Source organism: Eumetopias jubatus, unplaced genomic scaffold (genome assembly GCF_037043125.1).
Source record: "Eumetopias jubatus isolate StellerSeaLion01/CBP00866 unplaced genomic scaffold, mEumJub1_p1.0 scaffold_5, whole genome shotgun sequence".
Classification (NCBI taxonomy): Eukaryota; Metazoa; Chordata; class Mammalia; order Carnivora; family Otariidae; genus Eumetopias; species Eumetopias jubatus.
This window is the reverse complement of record NW_028274811.1, coordinates 7,542,458-7,564,616: the sequence shown is the minus strand read 5'-3', so window position 1 is coordinate 7,564,616 and position 22,159 is coordinate 7,542,458. Positions and strand designations below refer to the sequence as shown.

At 40.6% G+C, this 22,159-nt stretch overlaps 1 protein-coding gene across 1 annotated transcript; it reads left to right on the top strand.

Moving 5' to 3' along the window:
• Positions 1 to 1,815: 1,815 nt before the first annotated feature.
• LOC114200273 (olfactory receptor 11L1-like) lies at positions 1,816 to 17,078 on the top strand. Its single transcript, XM_028092328.2, is given in 4 exon segments — positions 1,816 to 1,942; positions 10,351 to 10,483; positions 15,846 to 16,038; positions 16,041 to 17,078. Coding segments are annotated over 2 exon segments (969 nt in total). The 5' UTR covers positions 1,816 to 1,942; positions 10,351 to 10,483; positions 15,846 to 15,848; the 3' UTR covers positions 16,820 to 17,078.
• Positions 17,079 to 22,159: the final 5,081 nt, after the last annotated feature.

The window sequence follows — 22,159 nt, the reverse complement described above, 5'->3', positions numbered from 1 at the left end:
AGCGCTCAACTACCCCAGGGCCTTCTTATCCTTATATGGCATAATAATTTCTCTTTTTTAAAGATTTTTATTTATTTATTTGGCAGAAAGAGCACAAGCAGGGGGAGCTGGAGACTGACAAGCGGGCTTCCTGCTGAGCCCCATGTGGGGGTGGATCCCAGGACCCCGGGATCATGACCTGACAAAAGGCAGACGCTTAACCAACTGAGCCACCGAGGCGCTTTTATATGGCACAATAATTTCTTAAAATATTTTCCAAACTTTAATTTTCTACCCCCCATTAATTAGCTCATGATAAAGAACTGAGTAGATGAGCTGATGTGGAGATGCCTGGATAGATAAATGTAGAATAATGACAGGTTAGTATAACCCAGCAACTATATGGAATATAAATATTTGGCATAATTCAAAGAGGGTCTGTAAGGACTGCATGCCTGCTATTACTGTTGCAAAGCACATTTTGGAGGTGACAAGGCTGTAAGTTACCACTTTCCTCAGAAGGAGTAATTCAAGCATGGCCCATCAGCGCTGCCGCACCTCTGAGGTGGGGGAGACTGAGAAAGACACATAAGGAGCAAGATAATTTGAAGAGAGGATGTGATCCCTATTCAGAGTAAATATGGTGAGGTCATTAGGTCACCTGAAAGGTGGCAAATGCAGGGAGTGTCTGTCACTGAGCAAAATGTAACTTCCATTTTGTTGAGTTTGAAGTGATGGTGCGTATGCCTATACCAAACCATCCAGTCTGGCCTCAGCAAAGCTCTGTTGGTAGCCAGAGTCCCAGACGCAAGGGTACGCAAAAGACATATTACATCCCAGCTCTCGAGGAGCCTTAGGATGCATCAGGAGAATGCAGGCAATTACAAAGTAATCACTGGGAGAAAGGATGCTCAGCAATGCTACAAGAGTATATAATAAAGGACTCTGAACTAGCCTGCAGGGTTAGGGTGAAGGTCCCAGGGAGTCCCTGAGCTAACAACTAAAGGGCCCGGTGCGAGGGGAAGCAGGAAGGGAAGCCAGCAACACAGCAGCCAGAGGTCACAGGGACACAAACATGAACTGTGGTGGGAGGGAGCAGGACTCACCCTGTGACCAGAGCCCTCCAGGCGGGCTGTGTGTGGGGCCAGATGAGGATGAGTAGCAGCAGATAAGGTCCCAGAGGCGGGGACTGATGACTCAGGTCTTTGGAGCTCCTGTGAGGTTTGTGGTCCTTATTTATTTTTTTAAAGATTTATTTCTGTATTTGAGAGAGAGAGAGTGAGTGAGTGAGGGGAGGGGTAGAGGGAGAGGAAATCTCCAGCAGAAGCCCCGCTGAGCGAGGAGCCCAACGAGGAGGGGGTTTCGATCTCATGACCCTGAGATCATGACCTGAGTGGAAACTGAGAGTCCGAAGCTTCTCCTCCCGAGCCACCCAGGCACCCCTGTGGGTCCTTATTCTAAGGATGAGGGCTTGGCCTGAAGCTCTGGTGGTGTGCAGGGTCTGAAAGGCTTGAGGTCATGTGCCAAAGGCTCAGTGGATAAATAAACTAGATTTTTTTGAGAGCAAACATGCAGGTGTGAGCAAAGCAGCAAAGATGTGAAGTTAGAACAGAAAGTAAAAGGGTGCAGGGCTCCTCAGTAGAGAAGCAGACGCTGGCCCAGGTTGAAGACTGTGCCACTTTGTGGCTAAGGGGGTTTAGGGGAGGCCATGTCCACCTCTAAGATAGGAGGATGTTGCTAGTTCCACTCCTACAGTGCTGTTCAGAGGGTGAGACGGAGTCACAGATACCACACACTGGATACAGGGTCTAGCAGGAGGAAGTATATTTAATTAAAGAAAAACAGCAAGATATATGGAAGATGAGACTGAACTGAAGCGGCATTAGGACAGAGTTTTCTTTTCATTTTTGTTCAAGGCTGTATCCCCAGGACCTTGAGGAGTAACTGCATATTTGGACACCCAGTAAGTACTAGTTGAATAAATAACCAGTGAATGAGCAGAATCAGTGCGGTTTATCTTAGAAGCTAATGGATGAAGGGATTTCAAAGATGACAATATTATGTCAAAAGATCTGTATTTTTCTACATGTTACACATACGATTTTGCTTTTTACTGATATCCCCGAGACTCTCAATGATGGAAACATCTCTATTTTATTGGGAGACAGTAAAGCCATATATGTGCTCAGATGTATGGATGGATTGATACCACAGCTCACGTGAATGTAGATTTCCTAATTCCTAGAGGCTAAGAGGAGCTTGCTGGCTTCCGGTTTGGGGGTCGCAGCAGTCTTCAGCAGGGTGAGGCTGAGTGAGTGAGCTGACATCAGAGGACATTTCTTCCCCAGCTGATGCTAGGGTCGCTGCGTTTAAGCTCTGTTTTGTCTCCAGACTTGTTAGCTGGGGAATGAGGTCTGTGCCCATCATTGTTCTTAGAAAAATATTTGCTTCCCTTGCAGCCCACCTGTGCAGGTAACTAGTGGAATGGATTATAATTTGATTTCATTGTATTTACAAATACTATGGAAAGTGACCAAAAAAGTGGCACTTTTTTGTTTAGTAGGGTTGCTTTAACTGAAATTTGTATTTTCTCATGATCTTTCTTCTAAGGTGAATAGAACACCTCTTTGTGTCAATGCAAACCTATTTTGGTGCACTCCCTCCTAGATTCTTACCCTGACTTTTTCAGGTTTGCATAGTTCCAAATCCACCCCAACTTTCACTAATACTCCTTCTCTAGTCCCCCTCTCCATTTGTGTCCTGTTTTCTCTGACACCATGAGATCCTCCATCCTTTGAATAGCCCTCTCTGCTCACCTTTCCTGTCTCCAGGGCATCCATATTTTCTTCCCTAGCCGAGTCCCTTGTCCTTCTCACCAAGACTCTCAGCTCTCCTGGGCCTCACCATTCGCCTCAGCTCTGGGGATTCAGTCTCCTCCACCCAAGCTCCTTCTACTCCACAGGAAAAAAAAAAAAAAAAAGTTCAAACATCAAAAGCAACAGCCGCTGACACAGCACTTTCCTTCCTGTTTGTGGTTTTTAAAAGGATCTTGATTGGTTTTCATTCAGCAGTTACACTCTGCATTATTATTGTTTCTTTTCCCCCAGAGACTGCATTGGTGATTTATTGAGCTAAGGTTTTCAAACGTCCTCTGTCAACACAGCCTCAACTTTCCCTAGTTAGGTAGGGGGCACCTGCATCCAGTGCACCTCTGTTTCCATGGAGGGAATCCGGGAAGAGTTAAACCAGAGAAGGTCCTCATGACTCTAAGGGAGGACAAAGGGTGTCGGAGACACTGGATGGTGCAGTGGGAGAAATGCCACCCCTTGGCCAGTTTCCCGCACATGTGAGCTCCATTCCCTGTATGTGCAAAGGTAGATTTATGTAGTAATGCTACATTTAAAAAGTGATTTACATTAGAATCTTCTTTTGAGTAATTTGAGGGACTTAAGGACAAAAGATGTACCCTGTTCATATTTTTATTCCAAAGTCCTTCACTCAGACTGCACAGAGTAAGGGTCCAGTATAGCTTCTGCAATAAATAAATAAATACAATGTCCCATGTGAGATCTGCAATCATTCTCTGAAAAAAAATATTGTAAACCCCATGCATATATTAGATATGAGAAATTTGAGATGTAACAAATGCAAGGAATGGAAACAGACCCTGTCTTAACTTCCATGTCTAGTGTTTGGTGATGATCCTAGTGTGCTCTGCAGACCAGTGCATGTATGGTATTCCTCCTTTCACAAATGGTTTTAGGAGCTGGGCACCAGGTACTGGGATCAAATGCAGAGCTAATTAAGAAGAAGACCCCAGAGCTTATATCCAGCCATAGGATAGAACTGGCACGTGGACCGAATAACAAGGTAGTGGCAGAATTTCCCAGATGCACCCACGAGGGTGGACAAATGGGCCAACCAGAATGAAGCATGTGGAGAAAAGGTTCACAAGGGAGCTCCTCTTGGAATATAGTTTCCAGGGAGATCTGGAATGGCCAGCCAGCCTCTGTAGTTCTAGGGGTCTCTGGTCCGAATAAACACAAGTGCAAAACCCAGTGAGGTGTGAAAGAACACTGTGTGTCTCAGAAGGTCCAGTACTTTGACGTGGTTCCTGGTCTAGCTGTGACCAGGGAAAAGACCAGCTGATGACCAGTTTTGCATGTTCTATGAATATGTTTAGATTTTTATTTGTGGGAAATGGGCACTGATGACAGATTTTCAGTGATTGTCACAGAATGTGATACCCTGTGGTTGTCTTTCCTAGTGGTTTGGGTTTTGAAGCCCTAAGGGTCACTGTGAATTAGAGGCTTTGCCTATCCTCAGGGATGTTCCAGTGTGGTTGGGGGTATGGGGTAAAATGGGACATATGAATTTCTCCCAGCTTGTAGAGGTAGCCTGAACGCAACTGTATTTATATAGATCCCATTATTGTATATCCAATAAATGTAAAAACAGATCTTCTAGGCCTCTCGGGCCATACCTCCAAGCCAGGCCTGTGAAAGACTCTTCAATGAGTGCAATATCTTGACTCCTTTTTCTATCTCCAGTCTATGTAAAATACTTAAGAAAAAGCAGAGGCATTTCCATATATATATAGACTTTCACACATTTGCAATTAATGGCCTAGTATGGAATCTAGTGTTTCTTATAGTGCTATTGTTGTAAATTGCTTTGACACAAAATAGGCTTTGATGCTTAGCACATCATGATATGCCCCACGCTAAGAATGTCTGTGATTTCAAGAGTCTTCTACAAACACACTATAGCGTAAGAAGGAAAAGCATGAGTCAAAGAGGAGAATTTTTCCTGCTTTCTATAAGATTTAAAGAAAGAGGGCCACCTGGGTGGCTCAGATGATTAAGCGTCTGCCTTCGGCTCAGGTCATGATCTCCAGGTCCTGGGATTGAGCCCCATGTTGGGCTCCCAGCTCAATGGGGAGTCTGCTTCTCCCTTTCCCCCTGCTCTGTCAAATGGATAAATAAACTCTTAAAAAAAAAAAGATTTAAAGAAAGAGAAAAGGGCATATGCATTGTTTTAATTAGTGGCAGGTTGGGAGAGAAATCTGGAAGAATTCACGGTGATATTTGAAAAGGGTTTCCCAAGACTGGACACAAAGCACTCAATTACAAAAAAAAAGAAAGAAAGAAAGAAAAAAAGAAAGAAAAAAAAAGATTGCAAAGTTTAACCTTATTTTTTAAATAAGCAAATACATCCTCAAAGTATAAATAAAGAAGTTATACGTTCTTCCCCAAAGTGGAGCGTTCATATGAAACCTTTTGTGAACCAAAATGCATACCAATGAATCATTGAGCACTACAACAAAAACTTATGACGTACTATATGCTGCCTAACTGAAGTTAATAAAAAAATTGTTAAGTGGATACATAAAATAAAAAGAAGCAAACGTCATTAACTTACACAGAACATTTTTGAGCATTTCCAGACCCCAAAACAACCTCTAGGTTTTTCTGATACCTAGGGATGCATTTTGCTGACAAATGCACAAAACAAATCAAGATAAAGCACAGATGCTCACAAAGTGCAAAGCTATGGTGGCCTGATGCCCAGTGTAGGTCTTGGGGAGTGAGCTTTGTGGGGCTACCCTTGCTGCTCAGGGCGCGTACCCCCTCTGAAACTGCTCTCTGCAAAAACAAACACTGAATGCTAGTTTTGCTTTCCACCTCTTTTGTAAAAGCAAAAATCCTCGTCAGATTTCTTTTGGTTTGTAAAAGCAGATGTTAATGTAAGTCTCTCATAAAAGTGAAATGTAGCAATTCAAACTTTCAAAAAGTGGGGAATACCTGTAATATCAGAGCTGGGCCTTTTAAGAGTAAAATTTAAAAGACCGAAAACAGTTATAAGGTGAAATATCTCTGGAAAGCAGGTTTTCCTAGATCAATGTTGTGGTATCAGGCCCAGGTACTACATCTGAACACTCTTCCTAGTCCCCTGAGGAGGATTTTCCCAACTACCTATCCTGTTCAGACCCCACCCCACCACTTCCATGGTAGGAATTTTCTTTCATGCAGGTATAATAAGTCTCTCCCTCATTTGTCTCTTGTGCTAGCTTCTGAATTACCAAGCAGGATAACAAACCTTCTATCATTAGTATAACTAACATTTACTCATTTCCTTTGGTGTTCTTTGAGCTTGATTCCACTGAAATAGCATGTACAATTCCCAGAATTGCCCTAAAAGCAGAGCATGACACTGAAAGACAGTGGATTTGAAGCTGAAATAGACCTGCATTCAAACACTGGTGCTCTGACCCTGGTGAGTGATATTATGTCCTTCAAATACCCTCAGGTGACCCTGGTGAGTGATATTATGTCCTTCAAAAACCCTCAGGTGACCCTGGTGAGTTATGTAAACCTGTCTTTGTGGGTGAAACGGGTTCTTTTATAAGGCTTGTATGGGTTTTTGTGCCTGGCATCTAACACATATTCAATAAATGCTTGTCCAAAGCCTTCACCATTCAGTCATACAATGCACCCGAGAGAAAGAAAGGAAAATGCAAATTGCTGGGGACATCATCTGTTCAACTGTGTGCAGGGGCTAATTGTTCTGAATTTCCTTATTTCCACTGTGTGTCCAACATGGAAATGTTCAAAAGTGAAGGTTTTCTTCATAATTATATGCCAGGGGGTTTATCAAAATAATAGCAAATTACCTGCTAATTTCAAAACATGGCTGTCTTGAAAAGAATAATTATTGATTTCTACATTGGGTATTATCTTCAGCTGGTTGTTTCAATTACTTCATCAGTTTTTCAGTTACTTGATTCTAGAGGGTAGTTCTATAAAAAAAAAAAAATAATGCATTGCCCAAGTTTGTCCTTGGACATTAAAGATTTCTAAAAAATACAGTATGACCAATCATTGTTTGGCACAGGTTGCACAAAGCATTCCTTATACCCATAATGGCCCCACCACATCATATAAATATGTAGAGAATGCAGCAAGCAATGAGATACAATGTTTGGATGATCCTCATTCTTCCTTTATAAAAAACTTAAGTAGAATTTGAAAATAACTGTGCATATAATTTAAATTCATGAACTTAGAATTCTGTCTCCACCCATCACACATTAAGTCCCTAACAGAGGTGAGCAGTGTTAAGGGATTAGAAGGGGAGTTGAGGGAGGTGGTGAGTCTACTTTGGAAATAAGGATCGGTGGGGCGCCTGGGTGGCTCAGTTGGTTAAGTGACTGCCTTTGGCTCAGGTCATGATCCTGGAGTCCCGTGATCGAGTCCCACATCGGGCTCCCTGCTCAGCAGGGAGTCTGCTTCTCCCTCTGACCCTCTTCCCTCTCTCGTGCTATCTCTCATTCTCTATCAAATAAATAAATAAAATCTTTAAAAAAGGAAATAAGGATCGGTGATGAATGCATTCTGGAACCACCTCATTTCCACAGTTCTACAAAGACAGTATGATACTGGCAAAGTTAAATTTAGATGTTGTCAGCAAACGGTGCCCCTGATTTAATTCAGAATAACTCTTTGTCTATGAGGTCACAGAATTACATTTCCCAAAACACTTGGATGTCTGTCTTATCTATATTCAGTAATTATTTGCCTGTATAATGCCTAAGCGAGAGATGATATTCCCTGTGTTTGAACAATATCAAATCTGAGTTTCAGAATGTCTTTTTATTGGACCAAAATATATTTCCCTAAAGGCACCATCTGTTAATGGCATCTCTCCTTTAAAGATGAAATATAGCAATTTTAATTTCTTTCATAAAACTATTTAATCTAGGGCACCTGGGTGGCTCAGTCATTAGGCATCTGCCTTCGGCTCAGGTCATGGTCCCAGGGTCCTGGAATCGAGGCCCACATCGGGCTCCCTGCTCTGCGGGAGGCCTGCTTCTCCCCCTCCCACTCCCCCTGCTTGTGTTCCCTCTCTCGCTGTGTCTCTCTCTGTCAAATAAATAAAATCTTAAAAAAAAATTCTAAACTGACTCGTTTCTTCTTACTAAGTGACAACTTTTTATTGTGATGGTTGGCCCACCTATGTGGGGTAGGTGGGAGAGGGAAGAAGGAGGGGTGAGTCTATTTCCAGTCAGCTCTACCCCTTCCTATCAAAATTTTATGTAATATGTACTTTACCACAATTAAGAATTTAACGAATTTCGGGGCACCTGGGTGGCTCAGTTATTACGCGTCTGCCTTCAGCTCAGGTCATGATCCCCGGGTCCTGGGATCGAGCCCCGCAACAGGCTTCCTGCTCTGAAGGAAGCCTGCTTCTCCCTCTCCCCCTACCCTGCTTGTGTTCGCTCTCTCACTGTGTCTCTCTCTGTCAAATAAATAAATAAAATATTAAAAAAAACTATTTAATCTATAAAATCATCCATATTTATCTTCTTCAAATCAGAAGAAATACCTCCACTTCTTTTTCTTTACTTTTTCTAACTCTTTTTCTTAAAAGATTTTATTCATTTATTTGAGAGAGAGAAGCAGCCTCCCTAATGAGCAGGAAGCCCAATGTGGGGCTTGATCCCAGGCCCCGGAGATCATGACCTGAACCCAAGGTCATGCTTAACTGACTGAACCACCCAGGTGCCCCTCATTACTTTTTTCTTGGCATAATTCTAAAGCATCACAACATCCTCCACTGAGCACATACCACATTAGCTAGGAGCTTTTCAAGCACGGCCCTCAAAAGTGATGGCAGTGAGCTCGAGGAAGGCTGCAGATGAAGCTGTCTGTCCCCATGCTTACTGTGTGAGACTTCTATTGATTGGCATGCAGTTACTCCGCCCCCCCCATTATTTTGTGAACAAGTATATTTGGTAAGACAAGACTCTACCACTCTTACCTAGAGCAGTAGGAAAGAATTCTGTGCCAACACGGCCTCTATATCCAGACATTCTGGGGGGAGCTAATGGTTCCATAGTAACCTTGAGCTCAGTGACCTTGAAAGAATCACTTACTTTCTAGGACTTAGCTTTCTTACTTGTAGATTGATGCCCAACATGTACAACTGTTGTAAACACAAGATGAAGAACTATATGTAAAGCACCATGACTGCAATTAAATAAATGCTCAAAAAATGTTGGCTACATTATTATAATAAGAGTATCATTATTTTGCATGTTACACTGAAATTAGGTTGTTAGTACAATAAAATGCTATCAATTCTCTTAATTTGAAATGACTTTCCACAATATTTGGTTAGATTTAAGCTTACTATTAAATATCTATAATTTTTATATAATCCTTATCATAGTGATAATTATCCAATTTCAAATATCTCTGTGCACTGATAAATTGATTCATCATATAATGAAGAAAACCTTAAAATATCAACTTTACTGAGAAATATAAAAGAGGAATTTTAAAATATAATTCCTGAAATGAAAATTTGAATATTTAAAATTATCTGTAAATTTGTTTTGATGTGATACATCTAAATGGATATTTATTTTTAATGCAATAACATAATTCTTAATTAATATGCATATGCAATAAACTTTAGTAAAAATAAGTTTATAATGTTTGAAATAAGAAATCAATTAGAGGGCGCCTGGGTGGCTCAGTCGTTAAGCATCTGCCTTCGGCTCAGGTCATGATCTCAGGGTCCTGGGATCGAGTCCCACATCGGGCTCCCTGCTCCACGGGAGGCCTGCTTCTCCCTCTCCCACTCCCCCTGCTTGTGTTCCTGCTCTCGCTATCTCTGTCTCTGTCAAATAAATAAATAAAATCTTTAAAAAAAAAAGAAATCAATTAGAATTGCCACACTGTGAAATAAAATACAGAGCAAATGGCCATTATGAACGTTCCTTACAATAGACTGCATATTGCACTATCAGAAGCCATGATGCTCATGGGAAATATAAAGCTATTGGAAAGAATACCCAAGATAATTGATGACCGGGAGTAGTGTGGAAAAGATGACCCAATGAAGGAGAGGCACTATGTTCTATATAGTACACATTTGTAGGTTTCTAAGTGTTTATGTCATTAATAGCCTTCCAAACCTACAAATGTGCACCATAGCTTGCAATTCATATATTTCATGATAGGTTTTTTATTTTTTTATTGTTATGTTAATCACCATGCATTACATCATTAGTTCTTGATGTAGTGTTCCATGATTGTTTGTGCATAACACCCAGTGCTCCATGCAGAATGTGCCCTCTTTAATACCCATCACCAGGCTAACCCATCCCCCCCACCCTCCTCCCCTCTAGAACCCTCAGTTTGTTTTTCAGAGTCCATCGTCTCTCATGGTTCATCTCCCCCTCCAACTTACTCCCCTTCATTCTTCCCCTCCTGCTATCTCATGATAGGTTTTTAATCCTCATTATCCAGCTTAGTTTAAAAGGTGATGTTTATTTACATGTGCTCTAATATTTTCTCTTGCCAGAGAAGAGACACCCACCCTTGTCACCACATGCCTGAATATTAGAGGGAAGCATCCTGGGGCCCCCCACCTCCCATGGTTTGCTCTCACCAGGAAGCCAGGCTGATCTGTGAAGCCTGACACTTTCTGGTTGTGGGTATGTATGTATATATATATTGCTTATGTTCCATGTGCCTTCTGGCTGGCTGTCCCTCATGTGTAAGAAGTGATGATCTTTGTAGGCATGGACACCCTCCCATCAACATGAGTAGAGCTGTGGCTGATGTGTACAGATGAAAGTACCAGAGAAAACTGTCAAAGTACATAATCTGCTGTGCAGACCCTATTCTGCCTTTCATTTTTTTTCCTGCAAATATGCAGGAATTACAAATCTAGATTTGAGATTAGATATGCAAAGTCCCCCTCACACAAGACTACCATGTAGTCTATCAATGGCATTTAATTTTGTTCCCCCAAATCTAATAGCATAAAAAAAGACCTATGATGGAAAGTAGTTGTAAAAGTAATAGCAAAAAAATTCCAAAATGATCCAGGCTATATAATTAGCTATAAAAATAGCCCGGATACAGTGGTACTACTATACAGTAGTAACCTAATTACATCACCCCATATGTAGAACTACCAAAAACTTTGGAAGGTAAGACATCAAGTGCCTAACTCTGGGAGACAGTACTATGGATCCCACCCCCAAGTAATCCGAATATTCTTCCCAACAGCCTTTATTACCTATAAGCATGATGGCTTCTGATGCTGTAGTATACAACATATCCTAAGAAACTGTATACAGTTGTGGCCATTTGCTATATATTTTATTCCATCACAGTTTTCACACAAAATATTTTTATTAGAATTTATTGCATATTAATTAACAATTATGTTGTTTAGTTAAAAATAAATATCCATTTATGTATATCACACCAAAATAAATGTACTGATATTTTTGTCTACTTCTATTTCCAAGTTTTCTAAAAAGTATACACATGAATCATATTATTTCCAAAAAATGATATTAGTTAACACAAACATCAATGCATCAGATTATAATGACCTTTCATACACTTGAATTTTTGTTTTATTTTTTTTTCTGTGTGTTCTTGTTTTGGTTTTGTTTTGTTTTTAATATGGCTATATTACAGATGATTTGAGAACCTTTTCTTTTCCAACTCATCTTCCAAAACTCAAACTAAACAGCCTCTCAGACAAACTCAGATATTGCATTTTCATTGATAAATTGACAGATTCACATTTAGAATGAGCTCAGGCACAGAGTGCTCTCACTGCACAAATTAATTTTCAGTCATAATTTCTTTTTTCATTTAGTTATACTTTCAATTAAAATATGATGGCAAAATGCCATTCAAGAAAAAGCAGCTGTCCTATATCCAGTTCTCAGGATAGGTGGTTCACTAATTGCCTGCTTGCTATATTTTAGAAAAACGCTCTTTTTGATTCAATTTTTATCTCAACATTTTTGAGACCAATCCTAATTTCAAAAAAATACCTCTCCAAAAGAATGTGAAAATTCATTTATCCTGAATGTGTTATAGACATCTAAGCTTCAGTGGGTAGAGATGAAGCTCAGAAGATTGGTTCCATTGTTTATTACCTCGATTGACAAATTACAGAAAAAAAAAATATCTGGGGACCAGGATTCTTAGAAGGGCCAGGTCCCCAAGAAACCCAGTTATTAAAAGGAGAAGACTGGTTCTTCCAGGGTCGAACCCCAGCAGAAGAGATGGCAAATTTCCACTTGCATGAGGAAAGCACAGCCCACTTTTGGGTTCAAGGAGGGCAAGGCAGATCCTGGAGCAGGGACGCTTTAGGGCTCTCCATGCTGGGAAAAAAAGACAGGTAGGAGAGGCTCGTGGAGACAGGCCCAAAGGTTTTCAGAAGGAAATCAACGTGGTGCGTTTTAGTGTCAAGTGACATAAATTTTGTTGTATTGTTTGCTTTGTTGGTTGACATTGAATTCTAAAATTACACAGACTTCAATAAATTCTTCCTCATTATCAAGGCAATTTTAGCCTTTGCTGATGCTCTATGTGAAAACTAAGCAAATGGTTTTGCCTAAATTGTTTAGCATATAAATCTGTAGTAACTGAAAAGTAACCAAGAAAGATTTTTTAAGAAGTCAAAGGTGTGTAGCTGACTCTAGGCAAGATTGCAATAATCACATTTTTAATGTTTATTTTCATATAATTTCAAAGAAAGCTCCAAAATTAGATCTGAGGATGTGCTGGTTGTGCTAGTACTAAAGTAGACTCAGCATTTTGGGAGGTAGATGTTTTCATTTTCTTTTGATTTGGTTTTTGTTTTATTTTTTAGCTCAGTATAATTAAGGTACTTCTAGCATTGAGCATTGAATTGAAGTCCTGAGCTCCCGGAATGGCTACAGAGTAGCCAGAGAAGATCTCATGGAGAAGGTGCTATCCGAGCAGACTAGGGTATGAGCCACTTAGAAATATATAGAGATAATATCTCAGGGAACTGAGTGTGCTGAATAGAAAAGGAGTCAAGACCTATGTTGTCTGCACAATACTAAGGGAGTTGGAGCACTGGGAGCAAAATGGGATAGGAGAAAAGTAGACGAGGAGATGAGAGGAGAAAAGTAGGGCCTGCTACACTGGGAAGGCTTTGGCTTTTCTTTTCTTTCTTAAACTTTAAGAAATCACATACCACATAGATCAGTATGTATAAGAGACATCAAGCATCGTATCCCTGATAACAAGTGCATAGATTTTATTAAGATATTATTTTCATTCCATATGAATTTTTCATGGTCAAATGAAGATAAAATTCCCAATGATTTCACTCAAGTATGAGAGGAAGAAATAGAACACAGTAAAAACAGTGAACTAAAACAACAATGTATTAACAGAACAGTTGATTCCTGATGTGTGCATGAGCTGATTGGCCACATTGATTTACTCACGTATCAGGAATGATTCACAGCACTGTGTGCTCCCAGTATACCCAGTAAGCTGGGCGCCACTGTTGGCTTTGAGAAGAGGAGTGACACATGCTGTCCTCTGTTTGTCTTTCCCTTTTTCTCTTCTCTCTTTTCCTTCCTTCCTTCCTTCCTTCCTTCCTCCCTCCCTCCCTCCTTCCCTCTGTTCTAAAAGTTTCATTTGGGGTGCCTTACTGAGTATTTACTGAACAAGTGCAGATACAAGGAGACTACTGAACAATCCAGGTGAGGGGAAGTGGCACGTTTTCTGCATACATTTTCAGGTGCAGCCAGGTGATTTTGGTGAGAAATCAGATACTAGGGGTGAGGAAAACAAAAGTCAAGTTTTCTGGCCTAAGCCAGTGGGAAGATGGAGTAACCACTGATGAGATGTGGCAGACAGACTAAGGGGAGACTCTTGGGTGATAAAGAGATGCAGGTTAGTTAGTGTTAAGTTCCAGATACTAATCAGACACGTCAGTGTGCTTTCATATAGGGAAATTGTTTACAAGAGGCTATAGTCAAGCTTGATACACACATTTTGGTGTTGAGGGCCAGCTGATAGCATTTACAGTCAAGAGCCTGCATCAAACCTCAAGGGGAATGAGGGTACACTGAGAGGTATTCAACCCTGAGGGCCTACATTAACAGGTTGGAGGATGTGAAGAGATGCTAAACAAATAAATGCATACAATGTGAAAGGCAGGTCTGTAGTTGAATTCAGAGGACACATAGCTGGGCATGTTAAGTGACAAGAGGAGACCCAGGAACACAGTGGAATCAATTCAGCCAAGCTGACAAGAGATTAAGACCACTAGGGATGCTTGAAGAGCCACTGAAATGTGGCATTACTATTTTGGTGGAGTGGTAAGGGAAAACCCCTGATTACAGTGGATTCAAGGGGGGTGCAGGAAGTTGACAGGGACAATACCCTCAAGAAGGGAAGGAGTACAAGTGAGTGGACAGATGCAGGCAGTAGGTTTTAGAGAAGAGAATGACATCAAGACCTTATTTTTTTTGTTCTCTCTTTTTTAAAGATTTTATTTACTTATTTGAGAGAGTGAGTGAGAGAGAGAGCAAGAGCAGGGGTGGTGGGGGGAGGAGCCCAAGGAGAGGGAGAAGCAGACTCCCTGCTGAGCAGGGAGCCTGATGTGGGGCTCCATCTCAGGACACCAGGACCACGACCTGAGCTGAAGGCAGATGCCCAGTCAACAGAGCCACCCAAACACCCCATTTGTTCTATTTAAAGGGAGAGAAAACCAGCCTGTTTACATGCTGAGGAAATGATCTGGCAGATAGAGACCATCGTTAATTCAGGGGAGTAAGAAATTGTAATACCTGCAAAAACTTCCACTATGTAGGAGGGTGTAGGAACTAAAGCGTATGTGGAGGGATTTGCCTTAACCCAGGAATAGACCTTTAATTTGGAGTAACATGTAGGAAGCAGATGCAGAAGAACTGAAGGTGGGAGGTGGGAATTTAGTAGCCTGAGTGTCTGGATATTCCCATTAGAGGATTTCAGGTTTTTCTTCAGAACAATAGGACTTCCACTGAAGGTATAGATAGACAAGGAAATGTTGGAAGTTTTAAAAGGAATAAAAAAATGTATAAACTAGTCACTCAGGAGAATGGAAGAGTAAATAGATGAAAGAAAGGTGGAGTCATTGTTCCACAGCATTAAAGACACACTGGAGTTAATGGTTATGAATTTTAAAACAACAACATTATGTGTTGTCTCTCATCTCCTTTATTGCATGGAAGCTCATGTATGGCAGGTGGATGTTGCCGTTACCCAGGACTAGCTTTGACAATGAATGAAAGGAAAGTGAAGGGAAGGTGACATATTTAATGTATACAGGATACATGCTCAGTAGTAGAGCATGGTATCCAACTGGGCAAGAAAGGACACTGATGGAGGTGAAGGTTAGCTCAGCACAAAGCTTCACACACACACACACACACACACACACACACACACACACACACACACACAGAGCAAGGTATCCGTAAATATTGTTTGAAAGGAGAATGAATAAACTTCCCCAATATAGCATAGGAGATATGCTATGCCTGACTCCTATATCAGACAAAACCCGTATGTGAGAAAAGAAAGTCATTGTACCCATATGTGCCTGCTTTAAAAAAAAAAAAAAATTATTGTTATGCTTAGTTTCTGAGTTTGCTTTCCATCAGAGATTTTTTGTTTGTTTCATTTTGTTAGTTTTTTGTTTTGTTTTGTTTTTGCTCTTTTGTTTCTGTTTTTGTTTGTATCTTTGGATCTGAGACTTCTAAATTTCAGAGAACACAAGAAATGTAATTTGCTGAGGTTCTTTCCAAGACCTAACAACCACACTCAGCTTGTGATATCAAAATGTTTTCTTATAAAAACAAGATGAAATTGTTGCTATAAAATGCTTGTCCCTATAAAGTGTTGTACACAATGATCTAAACTATTTAAAAAAATTAGTCTCTGAACTGCTAAAGATCAATAGCTACAAATATTTGCATGACTTTTATATAGTGATTTTACAAAATATTTTCCCTTCCACAGGCAATGAAGCCCCCAAATGTGTCCAGTGTCACTGAGTTCCAGTTGCTAGGATTCCAGAACCTTCTTGAATGGCAGACATTACTCTTTGCCATCTTCCTGTTCATCTACTTTCTCACAGTCACAGGGAATGTTGTCATTATTGCAGTGGTGAGCCAGGACCAGCGACTGCACTCACCCATGTATGTATTTCTCAAACAATTCTCTTTCTGGAGATCTGGTATACATCCACCATTGTGCCCCTTCTCCTAGCCAACCTGTTCTCCCACGGCCAAGCCATCTCTTTCCCTGCCTGTATGGCACAGCTTTACTTCTTCGTGTTCTTTGGGGCTACTGAGTGCTTTCTTCTGGCCATGATGGCCTGTGACCGATATCTGGCCATCTGCAGCCCACTCCACTACTCTTTCCTGATGAGTCCTGAGACCTGCACCAAGTTGGTGGCAATCTCTTGGTTAACAGGTGTTGGCACAGGATTTCTGCCCTCCCTAATGATCTCCAAGTTGGATTTCTGTGGTCCTAACCAGATCAATCACTTCTTCTGTGACCTCCCTCCCCTCATGCGGCTCTCATGTTCCAGTGTGTATATCACCAGGATGGTCATCTTTATCCTGTCTATTGCAGTGCTGTGCATTTGCTTTCTTCTTACCCTTGTGTCCTATGTTTTCATTATATCTACCATATTGAGAATTCCTTCAGCCTCTGGCCAGATGAAGACCTTTTCCACATGTGGCTCCCATTTGGCTGTTGTCACTATCTACTATGGGACCATGATCTCCATGTATGTTCACCCCAATGACCACCTGTCACCTGAAATCAACAAGATCATTTCTGTCTTCTACACTGTGGTCACCCCACTGCTGTACCCTGTTATCTATAGCTTGAGGAACCAAGAATTCAAAGAGGCTGTTAGAAAAGTCATGAGAAAAAAGTGTGGTATCTATGGAGTAAGAGTGAAGGGGAGTTTCTTTGTTAGGTAAGAAAAATTAGCACAAGAACACACAGTGGATTAATTTGGGGATTATGGGAGTGGCAAGTTTGGAGCCTTCAAACCAGAATGTCATCCTTGGCACCATGTTGAATTCCACAAGCCATAATGAAAGAGTTTCATCATGGCCCCTTGCCAACAACTGTTCAGAAGACAGCCTCTATCAAATCATTTTGGGGGCAATTTTATCCTTTGATACTTTCTTTCATCTTCTGATGAGAATCTAATTGTGTGATTTCAGGGCATGATGATTTCACACATTACTTTCAGATTTTACAGTAGGATTTCTCCTGAGTTCATAAAGCATACACATAGAAAGTTATACATCATTTAAGTACTGGTAGGAACTGGCCTTATAGATTCAATTCCTGGTGCTATTGGTGCCTATTAAATGTCTGTGTAATGAATGAAGATATATAAATGATCATTGACCTAAATTTTCTCCTAGTGACAAGAACAAAGAAGGGTTTTTGAAGTGCCAAGGATTTATCTACAGGAATTTAGACTTTTAATGCTTTTTATTTAATGAAATTCTAGGAAAGGAAGGAAGAGAAGGAGGATGGCAGAGGTAGGGAGACATAAGTGGAGGGAGAGGGCAGGTGGAGAGGGAAAAAAGAGGAAGAAGGAAGGAAGGAAGGAAGGAAGGAAGGACGAGTGAGAAAGCAAGCAGAGAGACAGGGAAAAAGAAGAAAGGAAAGGGAAGGGAAGGAAAACAGATGGGAGGGGAGGAAGGAGGGGAAAAGAGGAGCCAAAATTTCTTTTATTCAGCCAATATTTAGAAGACCTCTGCTACTCCTGCCTACTATCTCATTCTCACTCATTAATTCTACAAATATTCTCAAGCCCTTTATATATGCCAGTCCTCTTGCTGCAGGGACACAATGGTAAAGAAATGGCCAAGGAAGATTTTGCCTGAATGGAGCCTCTAGTTTTGACAGAGGGAGAGATATATAATGACTTATCCAAGGAGTAATGGATTTATGTCTATTTGTGATATTTGCTGTGAAACAATAAAGTATAAGCTGATGCACTTACATGGAACAATAAGGTCTGAATCAACATAGAGGGTTAGGAAAGCTTTCTATGTTTATGTTGTACTTTAATGTACACTTTACAGATGAGGAGAATAAGGATGGAAGTAGTATCCCAGGTAGAGAGCATGGCATGGATGTCATGAGAAGAGGCCTGGGGAACATGGTGATGGAGGAAGGAGATGAGTTTGGAGAGAAAGGTAAGAACTAGTTCCTGCAGGTCATTAAAAGCCCTATTAGGGTTTTTAGATTTTACACTAAGACAAATGATGGATTATCAAAGGGTATCAAATAGGAAATGACATGATATATTTTGCATTTGCAAATCTCACTGCTGTTTAGAGAAAAGAGTGAAAGAAAGCAAGAGTTGCTGGAATCGTAGCAGTAACCCACATGGGAGAGGAGCTTGGCTTGATTTTAGGTTTGATGATGTCTCACGGATGGTGAGGTTAGGAGTGAAAATTCTGGACTCATTCACTCATTCCCATGCAGTAGGGCCAGTTTGTAGTCTTTTCACAGTCCAGTAGTACATCTGTGGTGTTCCACATCAATCCCTGAACTTTAGGGGTAAGTGCACTTTGACCCTTTGGCACATGTTTTTAGTTCTTTTTACCCTCCTTCTTCCAAACCTTGTTTCCTCTTCCTCCAGAATGTGACCTGTGAGGACTGTTGTTAGTCCTTATCAGATCCATCTGTTTCAAACGTTGAATAAAAGGAAAATGATACACTGGAATCTGAGATAGGACAGGAAGTGGGTGATATAGGAAGGAAAGTATCATTGCTCTGGGGTTTTGGATACAATATCAAGAAACAATCAAATATCTTATCTTTCATATGGTCATTACTGATCAATATATCAAGTATGACTTATATTTAACCAGACTTAAGTTATCTTACCAAAAGCTTCTTTCTAATTTTAAACTTGATAGGTAATTGGCTCTGCATAAGGGGAGAAAGATTATTGACCACATATGAGAGATTTCAAAAAATGATGTCAAATGCGCACTTGGATGCATAAATCTGGAGCTCAGAGTAGTAGCCAGGCTGAAAGTCAATTTTTTTTGGTGTTTTGTTTTGTTTTGTTTTTATTTTTGTTTTACATATAGATCCTATTTGAAAACAACAGAGCATGGAGGAATTACAAAACATAAATTTTCAGTAGAGAAGAGGAAGCTGAAGGGGAACTAAGAAGGAACAATCACATAAATGGAAGGACATTTGTAAGGTGGTTATACAGACTCTTCCAGGGGAAGAGTGTTTTGGAAGGAAGAGGTGGTGAGCATGGATTAGCAGGCTTTTATCAATGTGCGCAGTCTAGAAGTGACAATTGTTCCTGGAAAGGAACAAAGCTTCTTTGGAATGGGAATGGGAATGGCTTCCAATGGAAGCAATTATGTGTATGCAAATAATTACCCTGAGAAATGCAACTGTGAAAGAGTGAGATACAAGTGCCTATATTGGAAGGGTCATTGTGTTTTCAAAAGAGGTAAGATTTTAGCATCTGAGTAAGTTTGAACACTTCCAGTAAGAGTCCAATAGTGAGCAAAAATTTGAGGAATGGACATGGAGGTGGTAACTGAGAGCCTGAGGTTGAAGAGGGAGGGATCTGAGACAAATGTGACTCAAATGAGCATTGAAAGGGAAAATCATTTATTTACTGTGAAAGGCAGAAGGGAGAGGATATTGCAATCTGATGGGTATTCAAATAAATAGGACTTGTCGACTTCCACATCTGTGGACTTATAGGGCTTATGTTTCTGAGATAAGGTAGCAACTCTCCTTTCCCATAGAAAATGCGGCTCTAGGGGCGCCTGGGTGGCTCAGTCGTTAAGTGTCTGCCTTCGGCTCAGGTCATGATCCCAGGGTCCTGGGCTCGAGCCCCACGTCGGGCTCCCTGCTCCGCGGGAAGCCTGCTTCTCCATCTCCCACTCCCCCTGCTTATGTTCCTGCTCTCACTATCTCTCTCTCTCTGTCAAATAAATAAATAAAATATAAAAAAGAAAAAGAAAATGCGGGTCTAAGTTTGAAGAAAGTGATAAAGTCATTCCAAACTCATTTGGTAAAATGGGATTGATAGATATCTAAAGACAGGTGGATTTGGGAACAAAAATGAGTGCCTAGATGAAGTAGGATATCACTGATTTGTTGTGATGTTGAGTTACCTGTCTTGTGCACTCTGCTTTAAGATCACTCAGCTGTTTGTGCTCAGGCCCATACAATAAAATAGTTCATTTTGGGTTGAGACTTAGCTCTGTGGAGTCGGAAATAAAGGCAAAGACACAATGGATTTAAGAGTCACAGATTGTCAGGAAGATAAATCAATACAGGAGGGAAGTGAAGCAAACAATGACCAGAAGTCCAGAGTTTAAAAAATAAAAAGCGGGATTGTGTTATAGGATTTTGTTATTTGTTATAGGACTATCTGTGCTATGTGTATAGATAGGAAGTGACACATAGAAGTTTAGTGGCTTAAAATAATAATTTAAGACAGGGTTTAGTTTTAGGAAATGACAAAGCCAAAAGTATGGCCATAAGAATAAGTGAGATAAATCAGGTCCTGAAAAGAAAGATGGATTGGTCACATTGCTGAGGACAAGCACTCCAGTAGAAAAAAAAAAAAAAAAAAAGTTATGGTACTGGTGTCTTTTGTAAATGAGAGGTAGTCAGTAATTTAGTAAATTGTCTCAATAAGGGGAGAGTGGGTTCACTACCTCTTTAGCATGAGCCTTAAAACATATTTTTTTTAAAGGAGTGGAAGAACAATATCCAAGGCAAATCATTTAAGAGCAGGGTGTTTATTATGTGCATAGACTGACCCTGAGATACAAGGAAAGGGAATGTTAAGCAGTTCCATTTAAGACAATTAGTGCTCAGTTTCCATTCAGGCAAGGAGGTGGGATAAGGTTCATGAAGAAGTGGCTGAACAAGAGACAGGAGTTCCAAAGGGAGGCTTAACTGTGACTGACCCAGGGCTGTCAGCTTTTCAAGATCTCTTGTGGGATGAGCCTATCACTGTTCTCTCAAGGCACCACTCTGGCCTTGCGTGGAATATTTCAGAGGCTCCATCTTCAGTGGAAGTACATTTAACATGTTTTAAATTAAACACAATTTGATTCTCAGTTCCTTTTAAAAGGTCTCTAGACCTTTGTGTTGTGGCATTAAAAGGGCCACTGTTACCTGTGTTCTTGATTACTTACTTCTATTCTCGGTTGTTCAAGAACTATGATATACTCAAGGGTATTATATTTTTAAGGAATCATTTCAGAAATTTGTTATAGCATGGACTAAGAAAATTATATGGAACTTCTAATGAAGTCCATACCTACTACTACAAATAAATTTCTATAAGCACATATGTAACCAATGGAAACACATATAATTTTCCTGGTTGTTGTTTGATCATTTGGTTGATCTATTAACTGTATACAATAAAAAATAACATTATGATGTAAACATCAAATTTTGTTAAATATACCACTTTACCAACAATGTTATGACTGTGAAGAAAAGGGAAATTGACATTCTATCATTTCTATCTCTAACACAGAATGAAAAGTGACTTTAACCCCCAATGGCTCCAGCTAGATCCTGAACCATTTTTATGTGATCATGTGATCTAAAATGTTTTCTTGAAGATCAATTACCCCTAAATCTGTCATTTGAGAACAATGACTATGACATTATCCCTGGTTTTAACTTATGTCCTACTTTCAACAGGCAGCACACAAACAGACACAGATGAAGGGCCAGAGAGAAGAACCAGGAGAGACTAGGTACTGGTAACCCTATACCAGCCCACAGTGTCCTTTTGATTGATGTATTTTCTTTTTTGTCCTTTTTTTTTTTTTTTAATTGACAGAGAGAGAGAGCACAGCAGGGGGAGCGGCAGCAGAGGGAGAGGGAGCGGCAGCAGAGGGAGAGGGAGAAGCAGGCTTCCTGCTGAGCAGGGAGCCTGATGCAGGGCTCCATTCCAGGACCCCGGGGGTCATGACCTGAACTGAAGGCAGGCGCTCAATAACTGAGCCACCCAGGCACCCTGACTGACCTATTTTCTTTTTTTTAAAGATTTTATTTATTTATTTATTTACTTATTTACTTGAGAGAGAGAACGAGAGAGAGACAGCATGAGAGGGGAGAGGGTCAGAGGGAGAAGCAGGCTCCTTGCTAAGCCGGGAGCCCGATGTGGGACTCAATCCCAGGACTCTGGGATCATGACCTGAGCCGAAGGCAGTCGCTTAACCAACTGAGCTACTGAGGTGCCCCGAATGACCTATTTTCTTATAACCTCTTTCATATCTGTC